Source organism: Labrus bergylta, chromosome 23 (assembly GCF_963930695.1).
Source record: "Labrus bergylta chromosome 23, fLabBer1.1, whole genome shotgun sequence".
In the NCBI taxonomy this organism is placed as follows: domain Eukaryota; kingdom Metazoa; phylum Chordata; class Actinopteri; order Labriformes; family Labridae; genus Labrus; species Labrus bergylta.
Window position 1 is genome coordinate 13,871,277 of NC_089217.1, and position 15,180 is coordinate 13,886,456.

General features: G+C 44.1%; 1 protein-coding gene across 1 annotated transcript in view; it reads right to left on the minus strand.

Moving 5' to 3' along the window:
- The window catches only part of mpped1 (metallophosphoesterase domain containing 1), a 77,488-nt gene that overhangs the window by 7,482 nt on the left and 54,826 nt on the right, over positions 1-15,180 (minus strand). The window contains exon 5 of the mRNA XM_020634831.2: positions 5,309-5,424. Coding sequence (XP_020490487.2) covers positions 5,309-5,424 — 116 coding nt within the window. The remainder of the gene's footprint in view (positions 1-5,308; positions 5,425-15,180) is intronic.

The following is a 15,180-nucleotide window of genomic DNA, read 5'->3' on the forward strand; positions in this document are numbered from 1 at the left end:
GACTCGTCGTCTCACGGCGAACTGCACATTGCAGCACAAACAAAAAAAAAAAGCAGTGTTAGAAAGCGGCTATAGAAAATAAAGATCAATCACAGGCAGACACACAGATGCAGACTTCACAGTGTGTGTGACAAGGATGAAGCGAGGAGTGTGTATGATTTAGTGGCTGCTCGGCGACGACGGATGCCGCTGATGCTGAGTCAATAAAAGCATCAAGTCGGAGAAATAAAAAAGACCGAGGAGAACGTGCCTCCGTCTTTCCTGCCTTCTGTCGCTCTGCCCAGACAGGAAGAGGAAAGTCAACACAAAGGAGACGAGAAAAGTGGAGGAAAGGGAACAAAAGGACTCCAAAAGAATAAATAGAATAAGGCCTTATGCTAACGTTGGCAGACAAAGAGTCCTGTGGGCTTCCTCAGAGCATCTCAGAAAACATGAACGTTTGCCCAACAGATCCTTACGTTTTATTTTATACGCTGTGATTCTGGCTTTGAACCGGAGCAAGAGAACTTGAGGGTCAACTTGAGTGATTGTATTCCTCCTCCGAAGGCATGAATATACTCATCAAATCTGCACCGATCAGGTCTGGAGGGAACGCTCTTTGTTCAAGCAACGTATGGACTGAGAGACCTTTATATTTTATAAATGTAAGGCTGTAAAGAGACATCAAACAACATGTAAAATTTATTATAAACCAGCCTTCACAGCTCCTCTGAGGACCCGCCACTCTTATAAATGCATTTCTAAGGATTTATAAATGTGCTTTTAAGTGATTAAACGTATTCACACAAACCTATAGCAATGTCTATGAAGGGTTATGAGCAGTGAAATTATGACGGTACGATATAAAGGTGCACTCACACTAAGCAAAGTTGACCCGCACCGTGCTGGAGCATGAGTGTCCCCCCCTCCCCAGTGAAGACGTTAGACCTGACTTGGCTTTTTCTAACCAGGACGAGAAAGTCCTTTCTCAAGACAACAGAAGTCGACTTGGACGTGGAACGGGGATATCTTGTGAAAATCCTTCTTTTCCAGACGACCCCTGCAGGTCATGATTTATTTGGAACGTCATTTGACAACTGAGGAGCAATTTTAGGTTTGGAGAAAGTTAGCATTGATCAACCTCTCCGCTAAATTCAACAGAAATATGACAGTTCTCATGTCGGCTTGGTTCAATGTGTTTTAACAGAAAGAGCTGAAGTCTGAATTCAAACCTGTTCTTTCCCATTAAAGGACGGCTGCCGTGCTGTTCAGCCTCGCGACAATAACCTGCGGAGGTAGTGTGATCTCATCAAGCGTTTTATTTCATGTGTAGGTTTTTAAAAGGAGCCGTTTGCACATCCTTTTATCACATGAAGTAGGTTCATAAGGAAAAAATCCTGCACACTACGTTTACTTTGCATCACTAATATATAAGTAAAACATTTATAAGAACGTTTCAGCCTTTCCTGGACCGAGACAGAGACCTGATCTATAAATAACCTAACACGACGAGCATGAGTATTGAAATCAGGTCCAGCCACTGCTCGGCCCCCTCATCCCAAATATAGTACAGTAAGGATACTGTTAAAACCCTGGGCGTTATCTTTGACCGGGGGCTCAGTTTTGCTCAAAACACAAAAAAATTGGTGCAATGTTTCTTCCAACTCAGGAACATTACTATAATCAGACCTATGTTATCATTGAGCAATACAGAGAATATTATTCATGCTTCCTCTTGCCTTGACTTCTGTAACGCCCTGTTTACATGCTCAGTGCCCGAGATGTAGCTAAACTTCAGACTGTGCAAAACTCTGCAGCCAGACGTCTGACACAGACAAAACGCTTTGCTCACATCACCCCCAGTTTTAGCCTCTTTGCATTGGTTTCACATTTATTTTAGGATCCACTTTTAAATGTTACTTCTAACAAACAAGGCTTTACATGGACATGCACCAGACTACATCCCTGAACTCCTCACTCTTTACCACCCAAGACGGCCTCTGAGATCTGCAGGGTTAGGCCTCCCCCAGTTCCACAATCCAGACTAAGGTCAAAGGGTGACCGATCATTTGATGTACTGGCTCCTCAGCTTTTGAATAATCTTCCTGTTGATGGTAGATCTGCCGACTCGGACTCTGCTTTTAAATCCAGGCTTAAGACACATTTTTACACACTTGCTTTAGTGTCTGAGACCGGAGCAAAGGTCATGAGAAGGGACGAAGGAGTGGACAATAAGTCAGGGTTTAAGCAAGATGTTGGTTTGCACTGCGGCAAAAAAGACACCCCGTCTTTATGAGGTGTGATAAAGCAGCAGATCGTCGACAAAACAGGGAGAATATGGCGTCTTTATCTGGCTGTGAGGAGGAAGTTAACAGCAGAGGGGAGAGACAGAGAGGCAACGTGAGACAAAAAGAGGAAAACAGGCTCCGTGCCCAAAGCAGCAGCTGCTTTGAAACAAACGGCACATTAGAGCAAAATACCCCGAGACACAGAAAGCCCTCGTAACTTCTCACTTCACTTCCAGCGTCTCCGAAGGCTTGTAAAAGAAGACATTTCTACTTTTAAGGCGCTTTATGCTGAAGCTGATACTAAAAGCGGGTGTGTTTTTTTCACAGGTAGATCCATTTAGAGGATGAATTAGTCGAATATACGACTTTACCAGCACGACTGATTCACTGCCAGCTGAGCACACTGGAGGTTTTTACGTCTTTGTTGAGTACGAGGCGCTCCATTAACTTTGCTTTGAGTGAAATCTTTCGCGCCCTGTTTTGTAGTAAAAAATAAAAATGTGGGAAGAATCTCAAAGTCGTCCCTAGAGAGTCTTTTCTTTTCCCCTTCACTTTCTCTCTGGGATTTTTTATTTTTTTAAATCAGCCTCAAATCACTTCACTCGCTAATGCTCGCTCTAACCAGCATGAAATGATACGGGTCCATAACTGTTTAACGGTGTGCACAGACTTTAATCAAACTGGAGGAAAATAAATATTTGACACTTTATTATGAATCATAATCGAAGCCAGGGTTGAAAATCTAAGAGATCGAAGGCTTTTAACGAAAGACTTAGCTTTTCTTTTTCCTTAAAGAGGACATGTTGTCCCCCTTTTCCTCCTTTTCAAACAGTCCCCCTGTGGTAAACCAGCTCTCTCAGAACGCTCCATTTTGGTGTGTGTCTCTTTAAATGCAATGACCCAGGTATACATCACTGCTCTGTAGCAAGAATAAAAATGGCGGACCTGTGCTAAGGTTTTGCTCTAGGCTGGGTGGAGTCTATGGGTGGAGATACCAGTGGAGGGGAGGAGATTTTTTTTTAACAGAATCCCACTGTGACATCACAAGGAGAGCACATTTGAAACAGAGCATTTTTCTCTGTGTTGTAAGACTTATGCAGACCACAAACAAAGGATTGGATGGATTTATTTCACATTTTGTGGGTCAGTAGACACTCAGGTTACCCAAATATATGTTCAAAAACACTAAACGTGGATTTTATGTGACACATAAATATATCAGAAATCCAGTATATCCTGTGTAAATTCTTCCTTTTAGCTTGACAGATATGAAAATTTGCCAGCAGGGTTTTTGTAACAATGTATCGTAGTTTTGGATACACTTACCGACTGACTAACATGGTTAGCCAGTGGGTAAGTGTATGGATGACTTAACGTCAACTGAAGTGGCTGATGTGCAAAAAGTTAATCTAAACCCATGTACTGAAAGCAGGGTTAAACAAGTCATTTTCCCCCTTCTTTTTCATTTTAAATATCAACTTTTTTAACCAAACTTTCATCATTATTCCCCTTCCTTCCGTCTCATTCTGTCCCCTCCAGTCTTGCTCAACACCAACATATGCCTGTGTTTGTATGCCGACGATCTGCAGCTTTATCACGCCTCATAAAGACGGGGTGCATATGCAGCAGTGACAAACACCATCTTGCTTTTTCCTTCGTATTTTCTGTCCATCTTTTGATTGTTTAAATGATTCAAAAGTAGATTTTTTTTTTTTTTTACCTCCATAGCTCTCCAAAACTTTTTCCTCCTACACTTTTGCCTCTTTTTGCATTATTTTCTTCATGCCATTCCTTCCAGTCTTGCTTTAAGTCTTCGTGTGTGTGTGTGTGTGTGTGTGTGTGTGTGTGTGTGTGTGTGTGTGTGTGTGTGTGTGTGTGTGTGTGTCATGCATTAGTAGCCTGCTGTAGCTGCTCCATATGCCGCTGGCTTACGAGCAGATAGCTGGAGACACTTCGCTAAGCTGAATGGAAAATAAACGGCCGCGCTCGCAGCCGAGACGCAGACACAGAAATCAATCACACACACTCGTCTGAGCACCACAGCTGCAGCGGGAGATGAGGTGTGAAAGTGTGTGTGCGAGAGTGAGAGTCAGAGAGAGAGAGGGGAGTGTGTGTGTGTGTGTGTGTGTGTGTGTGTGTGTGTGTGTGTGTGTGTGTGTACAGGATGTCAGTTAACTCTCGAGCCAGCATCTGTGTTTATTCAAATGCTTGCTTGTGAGGAAACACGAGTGTGAAATCTGAAAGGTGATCAGTAATGAGGCTCATGATCTCCTCTAAAAGGTGAAGTGTGTTTTCAGGCAGAGACTTGATTCTTTCACCTCTTATTCATCCTCTCTTTAACACAGTGATGGATCAGATCCTTTTCTCTCCTTCATTTCCAGAAGAAATGAAACCATTTACTCAGAGTGCTCATGGTATTTGAAGAGAGATGTGTGCACACATTATGTTTATGCAACCAGTATGAATATTCAAAAGTGTAAATTTACAGACTTGGAGGATCATAAAGGTCAAGTCCTGAGTGCAGTGACCCTCAAAACTCTGCAAGAGAAAAAGTCTCTGCTCGCTCATATCGATCTTTAAGCTCATTTTTCCAAATGCTTTAAATCACTGTAGTCCAAAGAAGCTCAGCTAAAAGCTAATGCAGGCCAAGAAACCAATCAAACAAATATTAAGGATGTGTCATGATGTTTGTTACGATGAATGATGTTTGTTACGATGAATGCACCATAATAAAAACGGTATAATGCAAACAATTATCTCCAATATCTCCTGTGCATAGAATGTTTTATATGTGTTATATTACCTGATGCTCTGTACCCTTAAGCATGGATAGGGTGCATGTATTTTTTGTGTATGTTCATATTGTTAAAACATGTGTGATGCATCTTTACATGTGTCTGTATGTGAGCTCAGAATGTGAATAAACTTACACGGGGTTTCTGAATGTGTTTGTGTGTGTGTTTGTGTGTGTGTGTGTGTGTGTGTGTGTGTGTGTGTGTGTGTGTTTGTGTGTGTGTGTGTGTGTGTAATGTGTGTCTCACCCAGTGGGGGGCAGTGTGTGACCAGGATGTCCGTGTTGTCGGGGATCTGGTTCCACTTGTCCAGCAGAGCTTGACCCCGTGGCAGGTTGAAGCCCCAGCCGTAGTACCAGGGCTGCCTGCAGACAGAGAGAGAGAGAGAGAGAGAGAGAGAGAGAGAGAGAGAGAGAGAGAGAGAGAGAGAGAGAGAGAAAAAGAGAGAGAGAGAGATAGAGTATTTAATACACTCACTGTCAGAAGTATCAGAATTACAAAATTAGATGCCGTTTTAAATCTTAAATTCCTCCCCCTGCAGCAGTCACATGTCGTTCATCTCTCACTCCTGCCAGTTAACCTTTAACACTCCAGTCACCTGAGAAGCTTCTATATTTCTTCTCCAGTCTTCTGACTACTCAAAGTGCTTTTACACCGCAGGTCACACCTACACATTCACACACTGACGGTACAGTTTGCTGCTGTGTAAAGAGTCCATCAGGATTAACTCGTCCATTCATACGTCGATGAAGCAGCGGGAGCAACTTGAGGTGAAGTGTCTTGCCCGAGGACACACCAGACATGTGGCTGCAGGAGCTGGGTATCGAACCCTTCCGCTTAGGAGACGACCGACTCTACCAACTGAGCCACATCCGCCCCCCCCAGAGGCCACACTGACAGACAGAAATGACCGACAGGAAATAACAGCTAAAGCTAATACCTGCAAGTAGCTGAAAACATCAGTGCACTCCGGGCCACATTCAACATTTGTATATGTGCTCACATATGTTGAAAACAAATTGAAACTTTGCGCCATGTCTTTGAAGTGAAATTCAAAAACACTGAAATGAAATGAAACTGTTAATGGTCCTCCATAGGGCATCTCTCGGGTTCGGTTTCCTGTTGCTTCTTTCCCTCTTTCTCTCTCCAAATAAAGGCAAAAGCCCAACAATAAATATTTAAAATATCTTTGCATCTCCTAAAAAAAGGTCCTTAAACTTCTTAAAAACTAAAAGCTTCCATTAAATGTTATTGCAGTTAAAACAAAATCCTAACTTCACCTAACAACTTTAATTTAGCTTTCTTATTAAGGTTGTTCTAATGTTTTAAATTTGCTGCATCGGACGGCACATGATGGAAAAAACTGCATACATTTAAAACAGAGACCAAAGATCCTGTATCCAGAGTGACCTCTCACTCCTCTCTGTGCACCCAACACAAACATCTGTCAGCCTTTTTTTTCCTTTCTGTGTCTAAACATGTGGTTTTGACCTTTGAGATGAGAAGACGCCCCGAGGGGCTCATGAAGAGCAGTCATCTAAAGGAGGAGGAATCAAACACACCCGAGAAAGAAGGGGGCGGGTGACCACTGAACATCTCCTTGATCACGGTCACACCCCAGAACGCTCCACGACAGGAAGCCGAGGAGCAGAAAAAAAAGGGACGAAATGAGAGAAGCAGAAGAAGAAAAGGAGAGGCCTGATGGCGGGGGCTCGTGTCCCGAACTACTTTGATAGCGGACGCTCGGGCCGTGAGTGACGGAGAAGAAATTAACATGTCACTTACAATCTGTACTCCGATCCATCTTCCTCTCCGAGACGGCAACACGTGTGAGTGAGTGCAACCGCAGGCGACGAAGTTTTTCGCCGCTGCTGCCGTGCAACTGGCTTCCTTTTTAAATTGCCAAGTGCAGTCACTTGAAACGCCAACTATATCGCTGCAGCCGCTGCCCGGCGCGCCTGTGCTCAGTGGAACATCAGACGAGGAGTTTTGAGAATCATTTCCTTCTTATGTGTGTGTGTGTGTGTGTGTGTGTGTGTGTGTGTGTGTGTGTGTGTGTGTGTGTGTGTGTGTGTGTGTGTGTGTGTGTGTGTGATGCTTCAGAGACAGACTCAGAGACAGGCCTCAAGATAAGAAGAAATACCTGTCTCTCTGTCTCTCTCTCTCTCTCTCTCCCCCCCTCTCTCTGTGTAATTAAGAAAGCTCAAAGTGATACAGCTCTGAAGTCACAGGACCAGGGAGGTTCGGTCAAGCACACATGGCATTGCATCATGGGAAATTAACGGCCTACTTTGGCTAAAGCGTAGGCGATTAAAATTCCATCACTTCCCGAACATCAGACACTAAACATTTGTGACGAACGATCTGACACTGCCGATGAAAACACGCTCAATAATTCAAACTGTGAATATTAGAACATTTAGACCGGCCTCAGCATATTAATGCGTCCCGTAGATGTAATATTCATGTCCGTCTTAACATGGACGTCTCAATTAAAATGGAATGAGCTCGGCGCTGCGGTTGATGCCCCCGATTCTCTCTGGTCGGGATTGTAGGGATGAAGAAGGAGCAGGAGGAGGAGGAGGAAGAGGGGGAGGAGGAGGAGAGACGGTGAAGAGGTTCTCTCCTCCTCGATAATGACGGACAGACGGAGATCCATCCCAATGGAGCGTCAGATAAACAAAGTGAAAAGATTCATGAGGAGAACATGGGATGAGATCTCTGAGTGGACAGACGGATGGAGAAGCTGAAGTAAAGGATATTATAGTTCGTGCATGTTTTATTCATTTAAATACACCTTCAGTGATCGTTATGAAGCGTGTTCAGATTGTAGATTTCTTATCCTGCAGGGTCTGATTGTTTTATTTCAAATAGGTCATTAGTGCAGCAAATTACAAATGACCCATGTGTGTACTTTATGATTAGACTTAACTCCTTAGAGAGCATGAAAGAAGGATGACGTAGTTTACAAGTGATGCTGTGAAGTTGCTTGAAATGAATACGGGCAGCACTCTGCAGGTATAGAGGGATGGAAAAAAAGTCTTTATCTGTTTTCAAATCTGCACTCCTGGAATTTGTAGAGAATTTCAGGAGGACTGCTCCGGGTATTCTCCTGATCTGGTTGTTCACACATACACCTCCACAGCGGGAGAGAATATGTGTCTTTCTATCAATGCTGCGTGTAGTTGAACAGAATCTCAATGTGAACTAAAGAGTGGAGAAGAACATTCTGGAGAACAGGAAACATGCAGCAGCAGGTTCATTAGGAGATGGTAGAGGTGGCGTGCAGACAGTCTATGGTCGTGCAGCGATCACAGGGAATAAACGTCACCACCCCCTCCCACTCGCTCCAGGTGAATTCTCCTGATTATATCCTGCTGCGTTCTCACATCAGCTCACTCTGACTTTCTGCAGAATAAACACGAGGAGGCTGGAGGAGAAACTCCGGGTGAAGTCTGAGTGAAGAATACAGCTGTTTGCATTCAAACATGGAACTTGAGGAGTTTTTCAGGAGTTTTGTGAAAGTGTGAAGAAAGTTTTTTTTAGAGTCTTGATTGCTAAAACTGTCAGAAGCATCAGTCCAGTCTTATAACGTATGCACATGGAATCGTTGATTGATCAATGATGCTTTAAAGCTCCTGACAAAACTTCTGAAACAAAACTTTCTTAATTAAAACTCTAAAATGTCTTTGGAAGCTCATTAAAAAAAAAAATAAAAAAATCCTCTCTTCAAGTTTGTCATGCAGCACAAGTTAAAACAAGATCTGGTCGATCATTTTGTCAAGCGAGGATTACAGCGTCCTTTATAAAGTAAAGCACCGCGGCTTGTTTTAATTTGGCGACATCAATCACTCTGTAAGAGCAGGATTCACTCTTTTCAAACCGTTTCTATCGCGCTCTGCAGGAAAAAGAAAAACCTCTTCATTGTGTTCACGGTGCCAGGAAGACGTCTGTGTGCCGACTGGAGGCGTCGGCATCACACTTTCTAAAAAGAGATTATCTCTGCTGAAAGAAATGACCGACACTCTTCTCAGAGAGAGAGAGAGAGAGAGAGAGAGAGAGAGAGAGAGAGAGAAGAAAACTCTGCACTAACTGAATGTAATTCCACGGATAATATCCTGCTCCTGAATTATGATGTTTTTTTTTGGTTTTTTTTTTTATCAGGTAAAGGATTACAAAGGTTGAAGTGATTTGTGTTCTTGTGAAGGAGGAGAATCGGGGGAAGCGTTGAGCATATTAAAGATGGTGTTAACGTGACGAGGAGGTATTTGTTAAGGGGTTTAAAGAAAAAGGAGAAAACAGATGTTTGTGTTGAAGCGCTCGATCCCCAGGTACAGCTTGAGGCAGAGCGCAGAGGGAGGAAAACAAGAGTGCTCAAAATATTACTTTCATTTCATTTTAGACACACAAACACACACACACACACACACACACTGAAACACACACGGACATAGACTGCAGCGTATCAAACTGGGAGAATTCTGCAGCTCCTTTATGGACAGGGGAAACTCTGTCCATTAACCCAAAGTCCAGCAGACTCAGTGTGCAAGGTGTCTGTGCATGACATGTTTTTTATAGGATCACAGATCTAAAAAAAAAAAGCCATTAAAAAAAACAAAAAAAAAAAACGACTCAGTGTGCAAAAGCCGTAAGAACTCACAGTCCACCTTGAAGGGCATCTGTGTTTTTAGGTTTTCCTGTTCATTTAAGGACAGGAGGGAAAATCAACTTATCAAACTTATCACTTCATGTAAAATGCATAAAAGGATTTAACACCGACATGGAGTCACGCAGCTCTCTGCTTCAGTTTCTGAGTTAGTCTGTATCACTGTGTGTGTGTGTGTGTGTGTGTGTGTGTCTCGCTAAAGCAGGCCTACTGATATCACTGGAGTAAGTCCATGAATCATTGAGAGCCTGTGCCGAGGGCTGAGAAGCCCCCATCCCTGCTTCTCTCTCCCTCCTCTCATGTCTCTGTCCATTTCCCCCTCCTCCTCCTCACTTCTATCTCCTTCTCCTCTCGACACATCACTCCATCCTCCTCACTCTCTCTCTCTCTTTTCATATCTCCTCCTCACTCTCCTCGTTAGCCGGGGAAACGACCTGCTGCCAGGAGATCCGTCTGCTCTCTGAGAGGATGTCTTCAGTGTTTGAGAGGGAATCTTTTTATAACACCACATCGCCAGTGACTATGCTCTGCATCGGGGAGGAGAGGGGAAGAGTTTGGAGAGAGGTCAGGGAGAAGTAAAGCCGAGGGTTCACACTGCAGTAGTTTCCCGACCGAAATATGTGCAATGAACAAACGAGCATCACAGCAGTTCATGAAACAGTCATTTAAACATGGGGCGAGTAAACTCCTGTTTGCGGGACAGAGACCTGAAGGGATGCAGGTGATTAAGAGCAAAGGGCAAGGTGATGCAAGAAGATCTGCTGGGGTCCGCTGATGAAACGGATGAGTTTTAATGAAGACCCAGACATTAGAGGGACGGGAAAAGACACAGAAAGAGAGGGAGTAGAAAGAGGAAGCAGGATGTGGGAGTTGTGTGGTTTGACAGTCAGGCAAAGAAGAAGAGTTAATAGAGGAGGTAATAAGGAGGATTACAGTAACAGGGTCCATCTTAATGTGTAACCCAGAGCTCCTGTTAATCACTACAAGCTCCGCCGCAGTGAAAACACTCGACCGTGATCACCTCTGTTAGATTTAATTAACTACTCACGACTTAACGACCCTAATAACAGCTTGGGAGGCAGCGCGGCAGACTGAATACACACGCTCACACACACTCACACACAGATTTGTGAAGTGATGCTTCCTCTGTGTTTGACGTGCAGCACATAAATAAAGATGCTTTAATGCCGAGCGTTTTCCTGGAATCTTTTTTTTTCCCCCATCTTTCTCGGCTTGATCTCCACAACGTCTTTACTTCCTCATCCCTTCTCGTTAGGAAACCTCACGAGGGAGCTGTTTCAATTAAAAAAAACGCCCAGGAGGGGGGAGGTTGGTGTTCCCCCGGGACTCCCCCCCCCCCCCCGCCGCTCTGGGGAATAGAGGTTGACTCTGAAGGGCTCTGCAGGTGAGACCACCTGTGGGTCCGCCTCAGGGGCCGGCGCCGTCTTTGTTTTATGCTCGAGAGGCGAGGAGTTTCATCGTGTCAGAGGAATGTTATACCTGGGTTAGCTGAGGATTAGCTGAGCTCATCAGAATCCTTGTTGCTGTCTTGTGTTTAATTGGTTTGTGAGGCACTGTGGTCATCTCACTTTCAATGTTCAATAGAAATAAATTAGCACTGATTGTTTCACTTCTAATGCTAACTTTTCTAGTAGGAAGATGTTTGCCTGACTGTAAGATGGTCAGTCCCAATTTAGCCATACTTAAATATCTATTTGTCCCTTCATCGACCAAAATCACCTTCATAAAGTTCACATCTGTCCACTACTTTGCTTTGAGGAAATATGGACGACGGTCATCATCGTCAGCCGGCTGTCCTGGCATTAGTTTGGTTTTGCAGCAAAAAAACAAGAAAAAGAACGTGGCTGAGAAGACCGCAAAGGTGCGGCTTATACGCTGCACTTTCCACTTGTCTTAGGGCTCAGGCTCGATCCTATCGATGCCACACTCTTGAGGATGATTTGGGCAAATCATCGGTTGTGTCAAGCTTTGAAATTGGGCCACGCCCCCCCAGATTGTTTGGGGGTCAAATTGGGCCGTCGAGTGTGTAGCCAGCTTCAGAGGATGAATGCTTCAGTGCTCAGGATTCCTTATGACACAATGCATAATCTATGTTTGCTACGAGACATTTAAATAAATACAATAGACAATAGATAGGAGCGATGGTGTAACTTCATCAATCGCTCTGTCATTTAGTCAGTGACAGACTTCAGCGAGCCAAAGTCTGCTGCAGTCCAGCCAAAAATCTGGGGTTGTAAGAGGTGCCAGGTTTTAACGAGGACGAAGGATCAGAGGAATTTAAAAAAAAAGAAGATTTTTCTAACGCCGTTCAAAACTGTGGAGTACGAGTCAAACGGGAAGTGTTGTTCTAAATCAGTTGTGTTCTCTTCTGAGATGTCCGATTGATGGGAAACTCTCATCGTCTGGATGAAGTTCTAATGTGTGCCAAACCTCCTGCATGATCCTGATTCAGAAAGGAAACACTGCTTGTGCATGCGGAACGATGTTACTCATGTGAACGCCGGCCAGCGGGGGTGAGGGGAGGCGGGGTGCTCGGGCCCCGGTGCTAAAGAATCGTGCCTGATGTGAAAACGCCCTCAGACATTCTGGGCCTTCTGTGCATTAGAAAAAAATCTATCAAAGTGAGAAAGAAAAAATTCATCCTTGTTTATTTTGTCATTTTCTTTGAGCAGCACTGTTATTTATAAAAAGAAATCAAACTTTGTAATTAAAGCAACACGGCTACTTTATCGATCCAAACACTTCGTAATCACAGACTCTCCCCGCTTGTGGTTTCTACTGACAAAAGAAACATTGTCTTTAAGCTCTCTTACGGCTGAAAGTAATCAGTCAGATTCAACCTGTAGCTGCAGCTCAATTAAAGTCTGTCTTCAACGAGCAACAACGAGGCGACAGGCAAAGCGAGAGAAACACAAGATAACCGGGGGAAAAAAAACAACAAGACCGAAATCAAAAAGTTCCTCTTCTTTCACTGAAGCAGCGCGGGGAGGCCTCTGTCTCCACCCTCCCTCCCACACAATGGGATTAGTGCTTCTCGTCTCTGCAGATTTGACAGTTATAACTCAATAGACATACGCAGACGTGTGCGTGCATGGAGGCAAAACGTGCACATAATCTTGGGCGCCCGCATAGCCCGCGGTTGTACATGGCGAGCATGTGAGAGAGTTAGCCTCTGCCGGCCCACTCAGCTCAGCAGGGAGCCGAGAGAGAGAGAGAGAGAGAGAGAGAGACGCAGAGCGGGGAACAAGTTGTTTTAATACGTCGCAAAGAGACACTTTTCACTTTCATTATTCATTCGGACTCAAAACTACCGCATACACACGCTACTCCATTCCCTGTTCGCTTACAGACAGATGTTTAATCGTGGTCAGGCGCACATGCACACCCAGAGTGGGACGTTCCTCACGGCTGGGACACAGAGAGGAGAGAGAGTGAGAGACGATGAATGAGAGGAGGAGAGAGAGAAAGGAGAAGCGGTGCAGAAAGACTGAATTTGAATTTGAATTTGAATTTCCAGAAAATAGGACGAGATAGAAGAGAGAGAATAAATGGCACAGTTATGGTTGGAGGACTGGAAAGAGAGAGAGAGAAAGAGAGTGAGGGGGGGGTGGGTGAGTAAAGAGAGGAGGGATGGATGGACGGAGTGATGAAGGAGGAGGGAGGAAGACAGCGCTGGAAGGGAGAAGTTATCTTGACGTTGACAATAAGGAGGATTAGAGAAGTGACAGAGAGTAGCCTGCAGCACCCTGCTCACTGTCAGTGTGTGTGTGTGTGTGTGTGTGTGTGTGTCCTAACACCACCTCCATCCCTGTCTAACTCACCACCACTGATTTAACTCTATTTGACAGTTGTTAACACGCTGACAGTAGACAAAAGTCTCTCAGCTGATGGAGATCCTGTGATGTGACGAGCTGATGATAAAAACGGTGTAAATAATATAACCGGTGATTTTGACGTCACATTTTAAACTCCTGTTAATATCATTAGTTCTAGCTGTGCGTTGCGTTTCCTGCTCTGACACGTTAAAGTGTCAGCTGTGTGAAAGCTGAGTTATTCAGAAAGCAAAAGACACGACAGACAGTGAATTACGACAAGAAGGTAAAGACAAACATGACGACGAGCCTCATTCGTGTCTCCTGTTCAGATCTCCATCATGTCTTTAACAGTCCTCGTTTCCATTGCACGGCAGAAAAATAAACCTGATCCAACCCGTAAAGTGAGAGGACGAAAAAGAAGGAGTGAAGCTGGTTATCATGTTGTACTGCTCCTTTAGTGTGCCCTTCCTGTGACCTTGGTTCCACCTGTGTGGCGCCGACTGAGTCTTCACCCCCACACCTCTCTGCAGAGAGGCAGATTGGAGACATGTTGGCCCTCAGCATGACTTGTGTAACTCGCAGCAGGTTCCCGGACACACACACTGACACACACTGACACACACTGACACACACACACAGATGCAAAGGTTCACACACACACATGCTCAGCACAGATTTGATGATATTATCCTGATTTCACACGGAGTATTTAACTATTCAATTCAAACCATAACAGCAATTTATTCTAATCATGCAGGAAAAGAAGCAGCGACTTTCTGACACTTTTCCTGCCAATATTTATTTTTCCCTTTATCAGAGAGGACAGCTGAAGAGAGGGCCGAAGTCAGATTTGAACCCACGGCTGCTGCGACTAGGACTATGGCCTCTGTACACGGGGGGCGCAACACAGCCGCCAGACCACCGCTGCTCCCCACAAGTCTTTAATTTAATGATAATAATAACTGCAAAAGTTAAGAGAAAGAACGGCTGCTAATTGTTCTTGGTAACACTTTAAATTAAGGTCACTATTGTCACCATTAACTAGCTGCTTATTAGCATGCTAACTAGTAGCATACTGGCTTCTTATTAGTAGGCTACCTTATTTAACATGACCATAGTCTACAGCTAACAGGTCGTTACCTCCTAATTACTGCTCATTGACAGACAGTGAGGACCTTGTTGAACATGAATTATGATCTGTATATGCTTTGCTTAGTTTGGCCCTTATAAGGTTGAAGTCAGCGAAAGCATTTACAGATCAAAATTCAAGTTGAACAACGTCCTAACTGTCTATCAATGAGCACTAATATGGAGGTCAAACTCTTAGTTAACGACCTGTTAGCTAAGGACTATGGTCATTTAGAATAAGCTACTAATAAACACCCAGTATGCTGCTAATTAGCATGCCAATAAACCGCTGGTGTACTACTAATTAGCATGCTAATAAACAGCTAGTTAATGGTGAATATTGTGACCTAAAATTAAAGGGTAACCATGTTCTTGTCCTTTTGACAGAGAGTCGTCGTATTTTCTGATATGCCACGACCAAATGTGTGTGGGCTGGCACTTTGCGTGTTAGTCTACTAGTGTGTGTGTTAGAAAGACAGATCTGTATTTGC